Raw genomic sequence first — 14,129 nt, forward strand, 5'->3', positions numbered from 1 at the left:
ACCGAGCACCCTGCATAGCCTGAACGGAGGGGCAGAAGCGCGTGCGTGGAGACGCCTGTAACCAGGGCGTCCTGAAGCTGTGTGTGGACGGCAGGGGACGGAGTGGGGAGATGATAGTGGCCTGGACCATGGTATGGACGGAGGGGCCCCAGCCAGCGATGAGGGCTGTCTGCCTTCCCCTGACTGGGATGGCGACAGTAGCTTGCAGCAGAGGATGTAAGCTCGGTTCCCGACTCTGGTTTGGGCGCCTGGGCTCCACGTCCTGTCACCTCTGCCCAGAAGCTAGTCCAAGCCCCTCCTTGAGACCCACGACAGCGCGGTCCCCGCGGGCAAGTCCAGCACACTCAAGCCTGCCGGCGGCGCCCCCCATAATACCCAAGCGCCCTGGCCCGGCCCTGCAGGGGTTCCCCAGGCCCCAGGGCAGACCCCCTGAGGCCTCGGTCGTTCCCACAGCGGTCCCGGGGGCCCTCTCCACAGCGCGTCGCTCGGGCCCAGCGGTCGCTAGGCTGCAGGCTGGGGCTCCCAGACAGGCCGAGCGCTGGTGGCGGTGGCGGCGGCGCGGATGGCAGCTGAGCCCGGACGCCAGTGGGCCCAGGCGCGCAGCGCGTACGGCGCCAGCGAGGCCCTGCGGCGCGCCGCCGGCCGCCGGCGGGACCTCGGGCCGCAGCCCAACGGGCCGGGAGCCGAAGAAGCCCGCGCCCCGGGCAGCCTGGCCCGCCTGCGGGGCCAACTCCGGGCCGAGGCGGCGGCGCGGGCCGACGCGCCCCGGCTGCTGCGGCTGGTGGAGCGCGCGGGGGCGGCGGCGGCGGGGGCCGGGGCGCGGGCGGACGCGCGCAGCCGCGCCTCGGTGTGCTCGGTGTGCGGGGAGCCGCGCGGCGGGGCCACCTACCCGGCGGGCGTCCTGGAGGTGAGCGAGCGGCGGCTGCAGGAGGGCCTGGCGGCCGTGCGCGCCGAGCTGGGCGCGGGGCTCGCGGCGCTGCGCGCGGAGCTGCGGGAGGAGCTGGACGCCCTGCGCGCGCTGCCGCCGCCGCCCGCCCGCCGCGAGCCCCGCGCCGCCCCCCGCGGCCCGGCCCTGCTGCGGGCGCTCGGCACCGTGAACGCCCTGGCCGCGGTCGCGAGGCCCGCCGCCGCCTCCGCCGCCCCGGACGGTCCCGCCGACGGCGGCGCCAACCGGGCCCCGGCCCGGAAGAACCTGAAGAAGACGCCGGTGCCGCCCGGGGCGCCGCAGGGCGGCGGGGACTGAGCCGGCCGCGCCGAGGGGGCCTGGGGCGAGGTGCTCCTGGAGGCGCCGCCCCCGGCCGGAGGAGCAAGGGGACAGATCCGCCCCCGCGTGGAGCGTGGCTCGGAGAGAGGGGTCCTTGGACGCGCCAGCTGGTGCTCCGGTGTTGGGGTGTAGGCGGCAGGACAGAGCGGGCTGGGGCCGCCGGGATCGCGTCCGCGAGGTGCGGGTGGCTCCGCACAGCCGGCGATCACCACTGGAGACCGAGCCTGGGGGCTGGGTGGGGGGAAGCCCCTTTGGGCCTTAAAGCCGGGGAAGTGTCTGGCCCAGGGGTATGTCAGCCTCAGTGAGGGCACGGGGCGGGGTGAGCCTAAGCGTCTGCGGCCCGGCGGGACGACTCTGCCTCACGGGAGGAGGTTGCGGGTTGTTTTTTCTTTTAAGGGTCTGGCGAGGAGGCAGGGATTTCACGCACTGGGATAGAATGTGATCCCACCCCAAGCAACAGACGCCTGGGACACGTGGGCTGTGGGGACCTCGTCACCTGACACAGCCTCAGTCAGGACAGTGTCACCCGGATGGATACACAGCCACATTCCACGGGACATCAACGGGACAGCAGCTTCGCTCTATCCGCCGGACTCATCCTCCCACTGGACAGCGTTGCCTGGACACGGCTGCCCCTAGTCAGCGTCTCTTGGACTCTTAGCTTCGCTTTGGACAGTGATAACAAGGACACTTACCCCTTCACTGGGCCTCTCCACAGGCAGTCACCTGGACACTAGTATCTCTCCAGAAAGTGGTACCCTACACTCAGACTCTGCAGCGTGACTTCCCAGTGTCACTTGGGCACCGTTTCGCCTCGTTTCGCCTTTCATTGGCTGTTCCTGTCACCAGGACCCGCTCAGCCGAGCCTGGAAGCAGCAGCTTCTCCGGCCTGGCCTCGCGGAAAAGTCAGCTGGAGGCATCATTGAACCACAGGCAGTGTCCCAGGGCCCGTCAGCCAGTGGTTTTTAAAATAAAACGTGTAATCTTCTGCTTCAGCAGGTGGCCGTTCTAAGGCCTGCTAGCTTTTCTCCTTCTGTCTTACCAGGGGATTTAGACATACTGTGAAGGTTGGGAGATGGGGTGCCTTCTCCCTCTCAGAGGGGTCCGGGGAGGTCTGGGGTTACGCCTGGCGGTCTGGGACTGGCTGTGGTGGGGTAGGGGAAGGTCAGTCAGGGGAGTCCTGGTTGTATATGGACAGGCCCACCGAGGCCTTGGTGGGTTACAGCAGGAATCCCGCTTCCGTGGGGGAGGCAGTGCGCCCCAGACCCCTCCCCCCGCCAGCCACATGAGGCCAAGCTCACTCCGTGTACCGTTTATTGCAGGAGCAGGGTCGCGTCTGGATCCTAGGGGCCCGGCTGGAGGCACAGGCTGAGCGCCAGGCCCAGCAGAGCCCCGCGCACGCGGGCCAGGCGGGGAGCGGGGGCCGGGGCTGCCCCGCGGACGGAGGCGCCAGGAGAGGCCGAGACCCTGCGCCCCCCGAGAGGCTGCTGCGGGCGGAAGTTCTCTGTGAGCGGCGCGGGCTGCGAGCCTGGGGGCCCGGCCTGGGGCACCGACTGGAACTGGGCCACCTGAGGGTGCGGGGCAGAGCCGGTCAAGAACGGCGGCCGGGCGGCGGGCAGCCCCGCCCAGGGAAGGCGCGGCGGCCCCACCTGCGCGCGCCCGATGGGCACCGCGTCCTCGAAGACCGTCCAGAGCACGGCGGGCTCGCAGCCGGGCGTGGTCAGCGACCCCGAGTAGCGATAGTAGCGCGAGAGGCCGGAGGCGCCGGGCAGCAGCGAGGCCAGCGGGAAGGTGGACGCCAGATCCACGGAGACCCCTGGGGGGAGTGGCGGCGGGGTTGGAACTGGACTCCCTGTGCCCAACGCCCCGGCCCCCAGCACCCCTAGCCCAGGTGGGACCCGGCGCTCCTCACCGCGCGCAGACACGTTTTTCAGGCCCGACACAAGGGCCGAGAAGTTGGCGTTGTCAGAGTCCTGCTCCTGGGGAGGGGCTCCAAGTGAGAGGAGCTCTGAGTGGGGGTCTCCAAAGGGGGAACTCTGAGGGAGTCTGAGGGAGTCTGGGGGAGCCTCTAAGTGGGAGGAGGGTAGACTCCCAGTGCGGGGGATCTGGGAGATCTGCTGGGGAGAGGAGGATCCCCCTACCCCGACCCTGCAGATCAACTACGTCCCACTGGCCCCATCCTCCCACAGAACCCTTTAAACCCTACAGACCCCGGAACCCCCTCTACTCCACCACAAACTCCACAGTCCCACCCTGCCCCCGCTGCAGACCCCAGTTGACCCCCTTTCTGGGAAGCACACAGAGTCACACAGCCCCTCCCTCCCTCACAGTGAGGAGTCACAGGGCCCCTCCCTCACCGCCAAGAACACGGCCAGCACTGCCAGCCCATCAGGGTGACCTCGAGCCTCCCCCATGCTCTGGTACCGCGTGTTCATGTGGACCGCGTGCATCTGGGGAGGCACAGACCATGGGAGGTACCCAGCCGCCCCCACCATGCACCCCCTGGCCTCCATAGGCCACTCCCGCCACCCTACCCCATGCCTGAGCCCACCTCCATGGGGCGGCGCTGCCCGTCCAGGCTGTGCTCTGAGCCTGCTCGCCCAGGGCCCCCCCAGTGGAAGTGTAGCTGCAGTGCACGGTAGGCAGGTAGTGGCAGCCCAGCACCCTGCATCTCCAGGCGGCTCTGCGGGCCAGTGTCCACGTGGAGCAGCACTGAGGGCGAGGAAGCACATGAGACCCTTCCCTTCCCCCCACCTACCCGCCTTTGTGCCATTAGGGCACAGGGTTCAAGCAAAGGTCCCCCCGGGACAGCCTGCTCCCTGGCTGGGCCTCCATAGAACTAGGACACAGTCCAGGCCCTCTGCTGGTCAGTGGGGAGGGGCTCCACAGACTGCAGTGGAAACCCCTACCCTGCATGGCAGGGAGAGGGTGGCCCTCCTGGGGCAGGAGTCCTGACCCAAGGCAGCTAAGTGTGATTGTAGGGGCTTGTGACTACTCCCGGGCACCCTGGTGCTGTGGGGAGTTCTGACTTGTAGGTATGTCCTGACTCCTGGTCCTCAGGGGCAATGGCCGATTCCTATTGGTAGGGAGCTTCCTGACCCATGTAAGGGAGGTCTTTGACCCCTGTTTAGTGTCTCATCTCTTTTGGAGGGGTCCTGATCCCCGTGTGTGTAAGGGAGTTCCCGCTCAATGCAAGGGGTTCCTGCCCCTGTCTTTGGGAGGTCCTGAGCCCAGGGTGCTGACCTGTATGGCCATCATTCTCCAGAGTCCATGGGCCCGGAGGTGCTGAGTCGTAGCCATGAAAGATGAAAGGTCTGAGGGTGAGGTCCCGCTGGACCAGGTGAAGGTCAATGTTGATGGGAGACTGGGCTGGACCCCCACAGGCAGGGGCTATCTCCTTCCAGTGGGTGGGGCCTGAGGGAACAAGGCCTGGGGTCTGTAGGTGGGTGGTCAGGGAGGCAACTTGGGGGTGCACAGAGGAAGGTGGCCTCTCCCTCCCTCCCACACATACCCAGAGACTAGCCAGCTTCTCCCTCCACCCCCACGGACAGGTCACAAGTGGCACCTCCCCCCACCCTGGCCAAGCCACCGGTTTGCAACACTCTCACCCAGGCAGGCACCACCTGACCTAGGCCACACTTGACAGTCACCTATAGGTGACTGCCCCACAGGAACGAGGATGGAAGGGTCTCCTGGCACACGGCCACACATTCACAGTGGGGACTTCCACCACCTGCACACACATGGGCTGACCACACTGACAGGCTTACAGGCCCCGCCTGATAGGAGCAGCTTTGCACACACAGCAGGACTGGAGATCACAGCAGCCATGGACCCGGACACACATGCAGAGGGACAGTCACATGCACACTGCCTTGTGCTACTGTGGCCCAGGACTATCAAGAGAAACCTGCAGAGACCACAGAAGAGCCTCGTGCAGACCACCTTTTGACCACATTTGTACCAGACTGTCTAGTGGCCACAGGACACAGACCAATTGCACACAGCCTCACATGACACTCTGTCCTCACCACACTTTGGGTCCTGGGAGTCATAGCACCAGGCTCCTGTGGAGAGAGGGAAGGGATTGAGCTGAGGAGCCATTTGGGCCCTCTCCCAGCTCCATCCCATTCAGGGTTCAAGAATAGGAGGGGACAGCTTAGGCCAGGGGAAGCCAGTGCAGACCCTGCTCTCCTGTTGCCCCAACTCCAGTAACTCCTTCCTAAAAGAACCCCCCACCCCCACCCCAGTAGCAGGGCCTCAGGCGGAGAAGAAGGGTGGGGAGGTGCGGTAGACTCAAGATGGGCAGAGTCCCGGTGCTCACCCTCGGAGTCCGCATCCACAACCAGCAGCAATGCGAGGAAGGAGAGCTTGAGGGCAAGGAAGGTGAGTGCAGAGCCCCGAGACAACATGCTGCAGCAGCTGCAACTCCAGAGGACTGGAAAGTGCTGGAGGACGGCAGGACGAGGCAGCTGTATATTTATTAGTGGGGTGGGCTAGGGGCGTGGCTAAGTCCTGTTGGCTCACAGGTCAGCCACTGCAGAGGACATATGGGGGGGGGGGGGCACCCAGACAGGGCCAGCACAGGGAAGAGAGAGCTCCGAGCTCACCAGGCACATGCTGTGACCCCAGGGCCGCAGCTGCATGCCAGCAACAATCGTTGGCATTTACGGCTGCTAAACGTTCTACACGGGACCCCCTAATTAATCCTGGGGGGTGGGGTCTATTATGCTCACTTAAAGATGAAGAAATGGAGGATGGGAACCAGGAGTGACATGCAAAGGCAACCAGCAAGGACGGAAGTTCAAGGGGGAGACCACCTTGGATCTCAGTGCCCTTGACTTGTGGGGCCGGGTTTAAGGAGGGCATGGGAGGGCACCTCTCCTCTCCTCTGGGACCCCCCCAAAAACTACAGCCTTGCTTTTACTGGGGCTCTCCTGCAGACCTGGGATGAGATGGAGCCCTGCTCCAGGCCTGCCCTTCTTTGGGGGACCACCTCACCAGTGGGTCTCCAGGAAGCTGCATCCCACCCCCATTGCCCTGCCTGGCTCAGGCTGGGACTCCGCTTCCGCAGCAGCTCCGGAGGCCCTGAGGGCTCTGGCGTCCAGCAGACCCCATGCTGTGGCCCGAGCCTCAGTTTGCTCTCCTGGAAAGTGGGGATCTGTTATCTCCACCTCTTGGTGTGGCCAGGAGAAAAGACGCCACCGTCCAGAAAGAGCTCAGCAGCCGGGTGCTGGTGTGCCGGTGGCGACCGTAAGCACAACTGGGCCTGCGGGTTGAGGATGCCAGAGGTAGGGAGAACACCTCTGCACCTGGCGCCTTTTCCCAATCCCGAGGCCTGGGCTCCTCCCACTTGGGGGAAGGGAGGCGGCCCCTCCCTGGCAGCTGATGGCGACCAGGGGCTCAGGACCACCCTCAGCCATGCAGATGTGTTCAGGAATGAGGGGCTGCCTCCTCAAAATTCCTATCCTGGCTGAGAAACTCCCTGGTTCCTTTTCTAACCCCGACCACCCCTCACCCATCTGACTGCTGCACTCCCCCAGCTGGGCTGACAGCCAGGATGGTGGGTTAGGAAGGCAAGCACGAGGATCTGCCCAAGGTTGAGTCCTCTGGGTGCCCTCTTGTGCCCAAATCACAAATTGGGAAATTATTGGAAGGACCACTGCTGGAGAACTGAAAGGACAGGGGGGTCTCAGAGCCCTGTGCCTGCCCTTGGCTTCCACAGATGACCCACCTCCTCCATCCACCCATCTCCGCACCTGTGCCTCGGTGGCAACTTGGCGGGAGCCTCCCACCCCAGCTTGGGTCACACCAAGGACTGACCACGCCTCCTCCAGAACATAAATTTATTTGGCATTTGGATGAAATGGTTCTCACAGCATCTTAAGAAAAGGATTAGTGCCAACCCAACCAAAAATAAACCCAAACTAAAAACCCTTAGTGAAAGGAAAACATAAAGAATAGGCATTGAGACAATGTACAGTATTGACTCCCACCTCCACCAGGCAGGTCAGGTCCTGAGGGAGGGGTGCCCTCCCAAGAGCCTGTCCTGTCCCTCCAGGGGCCCAGTGTGCATGGGGCAGGGGTGCCCTTCTCCCACAGGAGCACAAGAGTCTCAGCCAGGGCTGGCCTCAGGATTCTTCACCAGGCCATGGAGCACAACCAGATCTTACAAAGGGCAGCGACTGGACAGAGCAGACCCCAGCTCTCCTCCTGCTCCCCGCACAACCGCCCTCCAGCAGAGCTGAGCTCCCGGGGCACCAACTCCTGGAGATGCAGCAGGCAGCAGGCAGGTCTGGAGCAGCACTGCACACAGGCCTTCTGCTCAGCCTAAGGATGCCAGTAGGCTGAGCAACGTTGGACAGAACCCTGGCCAGTCCAGAACAGGCCCACCCTCTACAGCCCTCATGGTCTGCTTCAGGCCACCCCTTCCTCCTGCATGCCTGACTGGCCCCAGCAGTCCTTCAGTCCCCAAAAGAAGTTCCCCAGTCCCACACATCTCATGCCAGCTGCCCTGTCCTGTACACATAGTGTTGAGGCCTGGGCCAGACACGGGGGGGCTGGGAGGGACCCTGAGCTGTTGGGGCCAGGCCCCAGTGGAGCTCCATTAGGGTAATCAGTCCAAAGCAGGCACGCTCAGGACTCTCACTTGGCACCCACAAGGCCTGTGCCCAGTACACACTCGAGGCATGACACACTTCCTGCTTTGTCTTCAGCAGCCAGCGTGGGCACATGTGCCCAGGACGCCATTCTCAATGAAGGACCAGCCCTTTAGCAAGGGGCGTGAGGCCTGCCTCCAGCACTCGACTCCTGCAGGCCAAGCCCAAGGACAGGCAGTTCAATGACAAAACTCACACCTCTGGCCAGCTCTAGGGACAAAAGTCAGGTCTGTGGGGCAACTCAAGAATCTCATTCCATACTGGAAGAACAAAGCAGGTTTCCAAGCAGAGAGTGCGAGAACATGCCTAGAACTGGGCAGTGCCACCGAGGTGTGTCACCACAGCACCACAGAAGCACCCACTTCAAGTCAATGATCCCCTTGCTGCACGTTGGTCTGCAAGGGGGCTCAGGAACAGGGCTCCAGGTTCTGAGACAAGGGGCAGAGACGAAGATCTGGTCACGCCTCAGTGCCACCCAAGAGGCTATGGCCGGCCTGGGAAAGTGGGGCCCCATGTTCGAATTCCTGTTTACCGCCACCACTTGGACACACACAGATACACACAGACATAGACACACACACACACACAAAGGAAGAGATCCAAACATTCAACATAGAAAAGATATGGATGTGCTAAAAATCGCACAGAACCCGCTTAATCTCCAAACCTCAGAAACGGTAAAAGCCCCGTGTCAGGAGACAAGACCACTGCCCAGGAACAGGCATCAGGGTCCCTCGGTCAAAAGGCCCCCGGGCAGGGCACCCAGCACCCTGCGCTGCTGAGGACGGGAAGGTGGCATGCGGTCACAGGGCACTTGGTTCCAGTGGTGGCGGTGGTGTGCAAGAAGTGGACTTTCAGGAGATGGACACGGCCCAGAACCTACTTTCAGCCACCCCCCCCCTAAGGAAACAACCTTTTATGGCACAAATAAGGTGGAATGGTGGCAGGCCAGCCCCAGGGGCAAACTCAACAGGAGGGGCTCCAGGGCTCCAGAGGGTAGCAGACAGGAGCCAGCTTTGCTCCCAAGCCCCAGCAGAGGATCCAGGGCCAGGACACTCATGCATGGCCAAGGGCCTTGGTCCAGCTCCAGAGCCACCTCCTGGGGGAGCCATGCACAGTAATGCTGGGGAGAAAACTGAAGGGGCCGGGCCAGGGCCTCCTGGCACAGAACTGGGCTTTGCAGAGCCACCTGGAAAGACAGAGTGGAGAGTTCAAACTCCTTCAGGCTCCCTTTCCCAGGGCCTCGGGCAACAGAGACCCAGGCCAGGCCCCAGCCTGGGACAGGGTCACCCTCAATGTTCACAGCTGGACTCGTGGAAAGCCACCCCCAGAGCAGCCACTGGAGCAACCTCCAAGGCCATCTGCCCTGCAGCAGACCAGTCCACCGCCCAGACGATACTGACAGTCCACAAATACCCTGGCGCCCAGAAGTGCCCTCCAGAGCAGTGGCCAGAGAGGTGCACTGTGGCCGTCCTGGGTGGGCAGCAGACTCCTCTGGATGGCATGCTGCAGCAAGCCAGCCCACCAAAGCTGGGAAGGCTGGGTGTGGCTAGGCCCCCGCCCAGGCCCACACCACCTTCTTTGTTCCCTACTTCTCAAACATATAGTTTGAACAAACTTTGTCATTCTTCTGCCGCTTAAAAAGGACAGTGACCCAAAGCTATGCATGTCTTTGAAGCCCTGAAGGAGACTGGGTGCAGGCGCTCGCTCCCTCAGGAGGTGGCGTGGTCTCCATGTGCACCCGCATGCTGTGAGTGAGTGTGTGCTGCAGTTGGGTCCAGGCTCACTCAGAGGCCCCTCAAGTCTCCACGGGGATCGGTGTTTTCTTCACAGCAAATGGATGCTCCCCGCCCGTCGGGGCTGAGGGCCGGGCCGTCCTCTACACCACGGTATTGAGGGAACTGCGGCTGTGGTGGCCACCCCCTGGCAGTGCCTCTGTGGCCGAGGTGCTCCCACTCTGCGTGGGGTCAGGGGGCACAAGTAGGGCGCTGCTGCTGTCGGCTGAGTCTTCCAGGTCTGCCAGAGGGGCCCCTGTGGCGGGCAGAGGCTGTTCCAGGCACCGTGATGAGGCACCTTCACCGCCACCATCCCCTGGGGTTGGTGGGGCAGCCTCTGCTGGCTCAAAGGCATCGTCGTCTGCAGGAGGAGACAGAGGGTGTCAGAAGGGCAGTGGGCCTGGAATAGGGAAAAAGGGTTGGCTGGACAGAACCAGGGGACAGTTCTCTTGCCTGAATGTTCCCCCTCCTGCTGTAGGGGGCGGGGGAGATACCCACCCCGACCAGGCCATGCTGGGCTTGCCCCTTACCATCCCACTGTGGGGGGCTGCCATGGTACATGGTACAGGGGGGCAGCAGTGAACAAACCACAGTGTGTATTGAGGGGGACATGCTTTGATAGAGTCACCAGAACAAAGGGAGGGAAGGGGAGAAACCCTCTCAGATTCAGTGGGGGTCAAAGCAGGACTCAAGGGGCATTAGGGAGTTACTGGGCTGGGGGCGGACAGGTCAACAGAGTGTGCGCAGCCTCCAGGCCAGGAGCTGAGGCTGGAATACGGGGATGAGAGGGTGGGACAGAGGGCCAGAGTAGGCAGCCCCGCAAAAACAGGGGGCCTGCAGAAAGCTCTGGTTTGAGGGAGGCCTGTGGCAGCCCACTCCCTTCAGGCTGCCTGCTCCCTATTACCTACCACAGGCTCTCTCTGAAAGCTCGGGGCACAAGGGCCCAGGACGTGCACCCCCTGGCCACTCCCCATGGTCCCAGCCATCCTGCTGCCCTGCCCTGCGAAGCATCTCCTCCCCTGCAGCCTGGTCATGGAGGCATGTGGGACCTGTGGTCCCCTAGCTGCATCCCTGGCAGGAAGCTCATTCTACCCTGGCGCCCTGACCACAGACTATGACAACCTGTGCCCCAAGGGCAGGGTCAAATCCAAGTCTTTCCCACCCTCAAAGACCACAGAGGAGCCATTTGAGTTGAACACACATGACCAAGAGAACGGGAGTGCTGCTCTTGCGATGCCCATTCTGCTGAGGGTGTGGGCACGAAAGGGGCCAGCCATTCTGGGGCGGGCACTGCCCTCCATCATACAGCAGGGGGGCATGTGTGTGCAGGTGCATGTACGTTAGAGGGTGTAGCACACAGGGAAACAGGATAGGACACCTGCAATGCACACCAGGCACAGGGACAGCCAGGCAAAGGGCGAGGCACCTGCCACTCCTCTTGTGCTACACAGCCCTGTGAGGATCTTCTGCAGTACCAGAGGGCCAAGACTTGAGTCATCAGCCCAACATCACAGAACCAACACTTTCTTTCCACTTCAGAGCTGCCCCCCAACATGAGAGAATGTCATGATGGCGACGACTCAGCTCACCACACGGGCACATGTGTCTTTACAGCCCAGTGGTGTGCTCTGGAAGGACCTCGCCCCTGCAGCTCTGGCCAGGAGGCTCTGGGCCAGCCCCGTACCTACGACCGCCAGCGCCTGGTTCCCCAGCTCTGCACAGAGCCCTGCTGAGGGTGCCCCAAAGGCTGCTGGCTCACAGGCACAGCACACGTGCTCACAGGAGAAAGGCAATGGGCAGGGTGACCACCACCACTGCTCATCTGCACCTGCAGCCCTGGAAAGAGGCCGCTCATCAACAGTGGTTCCACCATAAAGGGGAAACCAGAGAGAGAGGAGAATGCCGGAAAGGAGCAGGGCTTCACAGTCCTCTCGACTGGGGAGGACGCTGGGCCTCCGGTCCCACATGCTGGATGACTGTTGACAGGCTACTCCCTCTCCCTGGGTGGGTGGGGAAGGGAGCACCTGCAGGGTCGTAGAACACGCTGTCGGGGTTGATGGAGGCCTCATAGGGTGGCGGTGGGTCATCTGGCTGGTCGATGTCGGGGTACTTGTATGCAGTGTAGGGAGGTGGAGGGTCATGGAAGTGGAAAGTCCCCCCTTCTCCATCGTCAGAAAGGTGTAGCGGTGTGAGGCCTGTGCCAAACCCATCCGGGCCATAATCAAAGCCGGGGATCCTCCGGCCGAGGTTGAAGTGGTGCACTGGGCAATAAAAGTGGAAACAAGCAAGAGAGCCATGTCACTCAGAGGCGCGGTGCTCGGCTCCTGAGCCACCCACACCTCCTGAGGCTGATCTGCCACCCCAGGCCCAGGGTGCCAGACATCCTGACTGTCATGTTCCTATGCCCAGCTGCCCCCTAGGCACAATCACCTGAGAAGCCCGACTTGCCCTGAATCTCCTGCCCAGTCCCCCTCCTTCAGTGCCTGCCTGCCCTTCACCCACATGCAGCCTGTGTTAAGGTCTGCCTCTTCTGCTGCCCGGTTTCAGCTCTGCCCACTGCGCCCCAGCCCTCACCACACCCCTCGAGCTCTAACATGTTTCTGGGTGTCTAGCCCATGATGGCCTCAGAGTTCTGCTCACCCTGCAGCTCAGTAAGAAGTGAGGAGAGTCTCGGAAAAACGTTGCTGGACCACAGTGACATGGGGCCCTCACACCTGACCTGGCAGCCCCAGGAGGCACTAGGGCCCCTAACCACAGCCAGCGCAGTCCTGTGGCATTCCTGCCACCTCAATTCTGAACCATTCCCAGCCTGTGTGCACCTGTTATGCCCCTCCCCACACGGGACCAGGGAGCCCCAGCTTGCTCACTGAGACCACGGGTGATTTCAGCAGCTCTCTTGGGGGGTGGGATGCTACAGAAAACTTGGGCTGAGGAGGGTGAGCCATACTCTCTACACTGCCTAATGGCCATGGGCATCTGCCACTCCTTCTCTGGCAGGTCACCTCCTGGCAGGTGGCCCACACTCATGGCCTAGGCTTTTGGAAAAGGTATCATCATCGTCTGAATACACAGTGGCTGCCCTTCGCTGGGAAGAGCAGCTGGCACTGTGACTGCACTCCCCCCTCCACATGTCCACGGTCTCTGATCTTGGGTCCCGGGGACAGCACTTCCAGTTCCCCAGACCAGCAGCAGGTGAGAAGGTGGGGCAAGGACACCCTGGGGCACCTTCCGTCAATGTCCTCTCCTTCCTCCCTGCCCTATTCCTGCTTCCTATGCCTCCTGCAAGGGGACATAGCCCAAGGCAAGGCCTCCACGGTGGCATCATAGGCAGGGGCTGGAGCACTCACGATTTGCTCCGATGAGGGACTCGATGCGTTCCCGGCGCCTCTGGCGCAGCCGGTGGACCATGAAAAGCAGCAGGGACAGGATGAGGAAGGAGGAGATGCAGCTAACTATCAGACGCATCCCACTGGCCATGGAGTCGAACAAGCTGTTGCCGTCTGTTAGGAGCAAAGGAAGGAAACTTGCCACTCCTAGAAAAGGAGGTCCCGAGCCCCAGGGGTTCAGCACTACAAGGCAGCCACAGCCTCCACCACTAGGCCAACTATGTGGATGAGGCACACTCGCTTCCCAATTCCCTGCACTGGGCAGGACTGGGACAGATGGCAGAAACAAACAGCTCAAAATCAGGAACACTAAACATCATAGGAGAGAAGCAAATTGTGGGCCAGTAAAAATGTTTCCATACAACAGGCCTGTCAGGTGCCCTCCTGGTGTCATGGGGGCCCGGTCCCCAGACAGGCCACCTGGCCTCCCCCTGGCTGATTTGTGTTGGGTGGCTGGGTGCCTTCCTTCAGGAGCTGCAGGCCTCGGACGTCTGCTGTGTGCAAATGCCCACAACTATCGGTGAGCAAGGAAGACGTTGTCCCCCACGATCAGCATTTCTAAGGAAGCAAGCAAGAACGGCTCTGCATGCCAAGGGAGCGAGCAGCGACCCTCTGTAGAGGCCGCACACCCTTCTTCTGGTGCCGAGCACGCTCCTTCCTGCTCGACAGGCTGATCTGAGTGTCAGGAAGACATGCCAAGGACGAAATGTCAACGTCCCTGTCCTCGCTGAGCTTACATGTGTGTGAGAGACGGACAAGACCACCATATGTGAGTCTAAAATTGCGAGAAGTACCAGAACACAAGGGGGCACGACAAAGGGATCAAAAGCAAAGGAGACATGTGTCCTGTGGGGCGGCCACGGGGAGGGCTGAGGGCAGGGGAAACGGCGGACAGTGGGCCGGGGCTGCGTCTCCGAGTTTGATTCTCACAGGACGCACCGGGAAGCACCTGGGCATTTGGAGTGGGGAGGGACGCCTCCTGCGTGGGCCTGGCTCAGGCAGCGCTGCGTGCAGGAAGCACTGCAGGGGAGAAGCGGGGGAGTGT

At 62.4% G+C, this 14,129-nt stretch overlaps 3 protein-coding genes across 9 annotated transcripts in view; 1 reads left to right on the forward strand and 2 right to left on the reverse strand.

The window, feature by feature from the left end:
* Positions 1-417: 417 nt before the first annotated feature.
* On the forward strand, positions 418-1,385 carry LOC123287943 (protein FAM246B-like). The gene has a single exon (XM_070516639.1). It carries the CDS (start codon positions 563-565, stop codon positions 1,241-1,243), a length of 681 nt encoding a protein of 226 aa, XP_070372740.1. The 5' UTR covers positions 418-562; the 3' UTR covers positions 1,244-1,385.
* An 803-nt stretch (positions 1,386-2,188) lies between these two features.
* LOC106826776 (carbonic anhydrase 15-like) lies at positions 2,189-5,779 on the reverse strand. The gene is made up of 8 exons (XM_014834282.3): positions 5,589-5,779; positions 5,296-5,331; positions 4,508-4,678; positions 3,816-3,976; positions 3,622-3,714; positions 3,177-3,243; positions 2,914-3,080; positions 2,189-2,832 (listed from the first exon to the last, which is right to left on the reverse strand). Exons 1-8 carry the CDS (start codon positions 5,674-5,676, stop codon positions 2,608-2,610), a joined length of 1,008 nt encoding a protein of 335 aa, XP_014689768.2. The 5' UTR covers positions 5,677-5,779; the 3' UTR covers positions 2,189-2,607.
* Positions 5,780-7,096: 1,317 nt separating this feature from the next.
* Positions 7,097-14,129, reverse strand: part of DGCR2 (DiGeorge syndrome critical region gene 2) — an 89,081-nt gene continuing 82,048 nt past the window's right edge. For 4 of the 7 annotated variants that reach the window (XM_044775461.2, XM_044775459.2, XM_044775462.2 and 1 more), the window contains 3 exons: positions 13,046-13,198; positions 11,723-11,959; positions 7,097-10,059 (listed from right to left, as the gene is read on the reverse strand). In XM_044775461.2, the coding sequence (XP_044631396.2) occupies positions 9,803-10,059; positions 11,723-11,959; positions 13,046-13,198 (647 nt within the window). In that variant the 3' untranslated portion in view covers positions 7,097-9,802. The remainder of the gene's footprint in view (positions 10,060-11,722; positions 11,960-13,045; positions 13,199-14,129) is intronic. The other 3 variants (XM_070516641.1, XM_070516640.1, XM_044775460.2) reach the window with 1 other exon arrangement.

Source organism: Equus asinus, chromosome 8 (genome assembly GCF_041296235.1).
Source record: "Equus asinus isolate D_3611 breed Donkey chromosome 8, EquAss-T2T_v2, whole genome shotgun sequence".
In the NCBI taxonomy this organism is placed as follows: domain Eukaryota; kingdom Metazoa; phylum Chordata; class Mammalia; order Perissodactyla; family Equidae; genus Equus; species Equus asinus.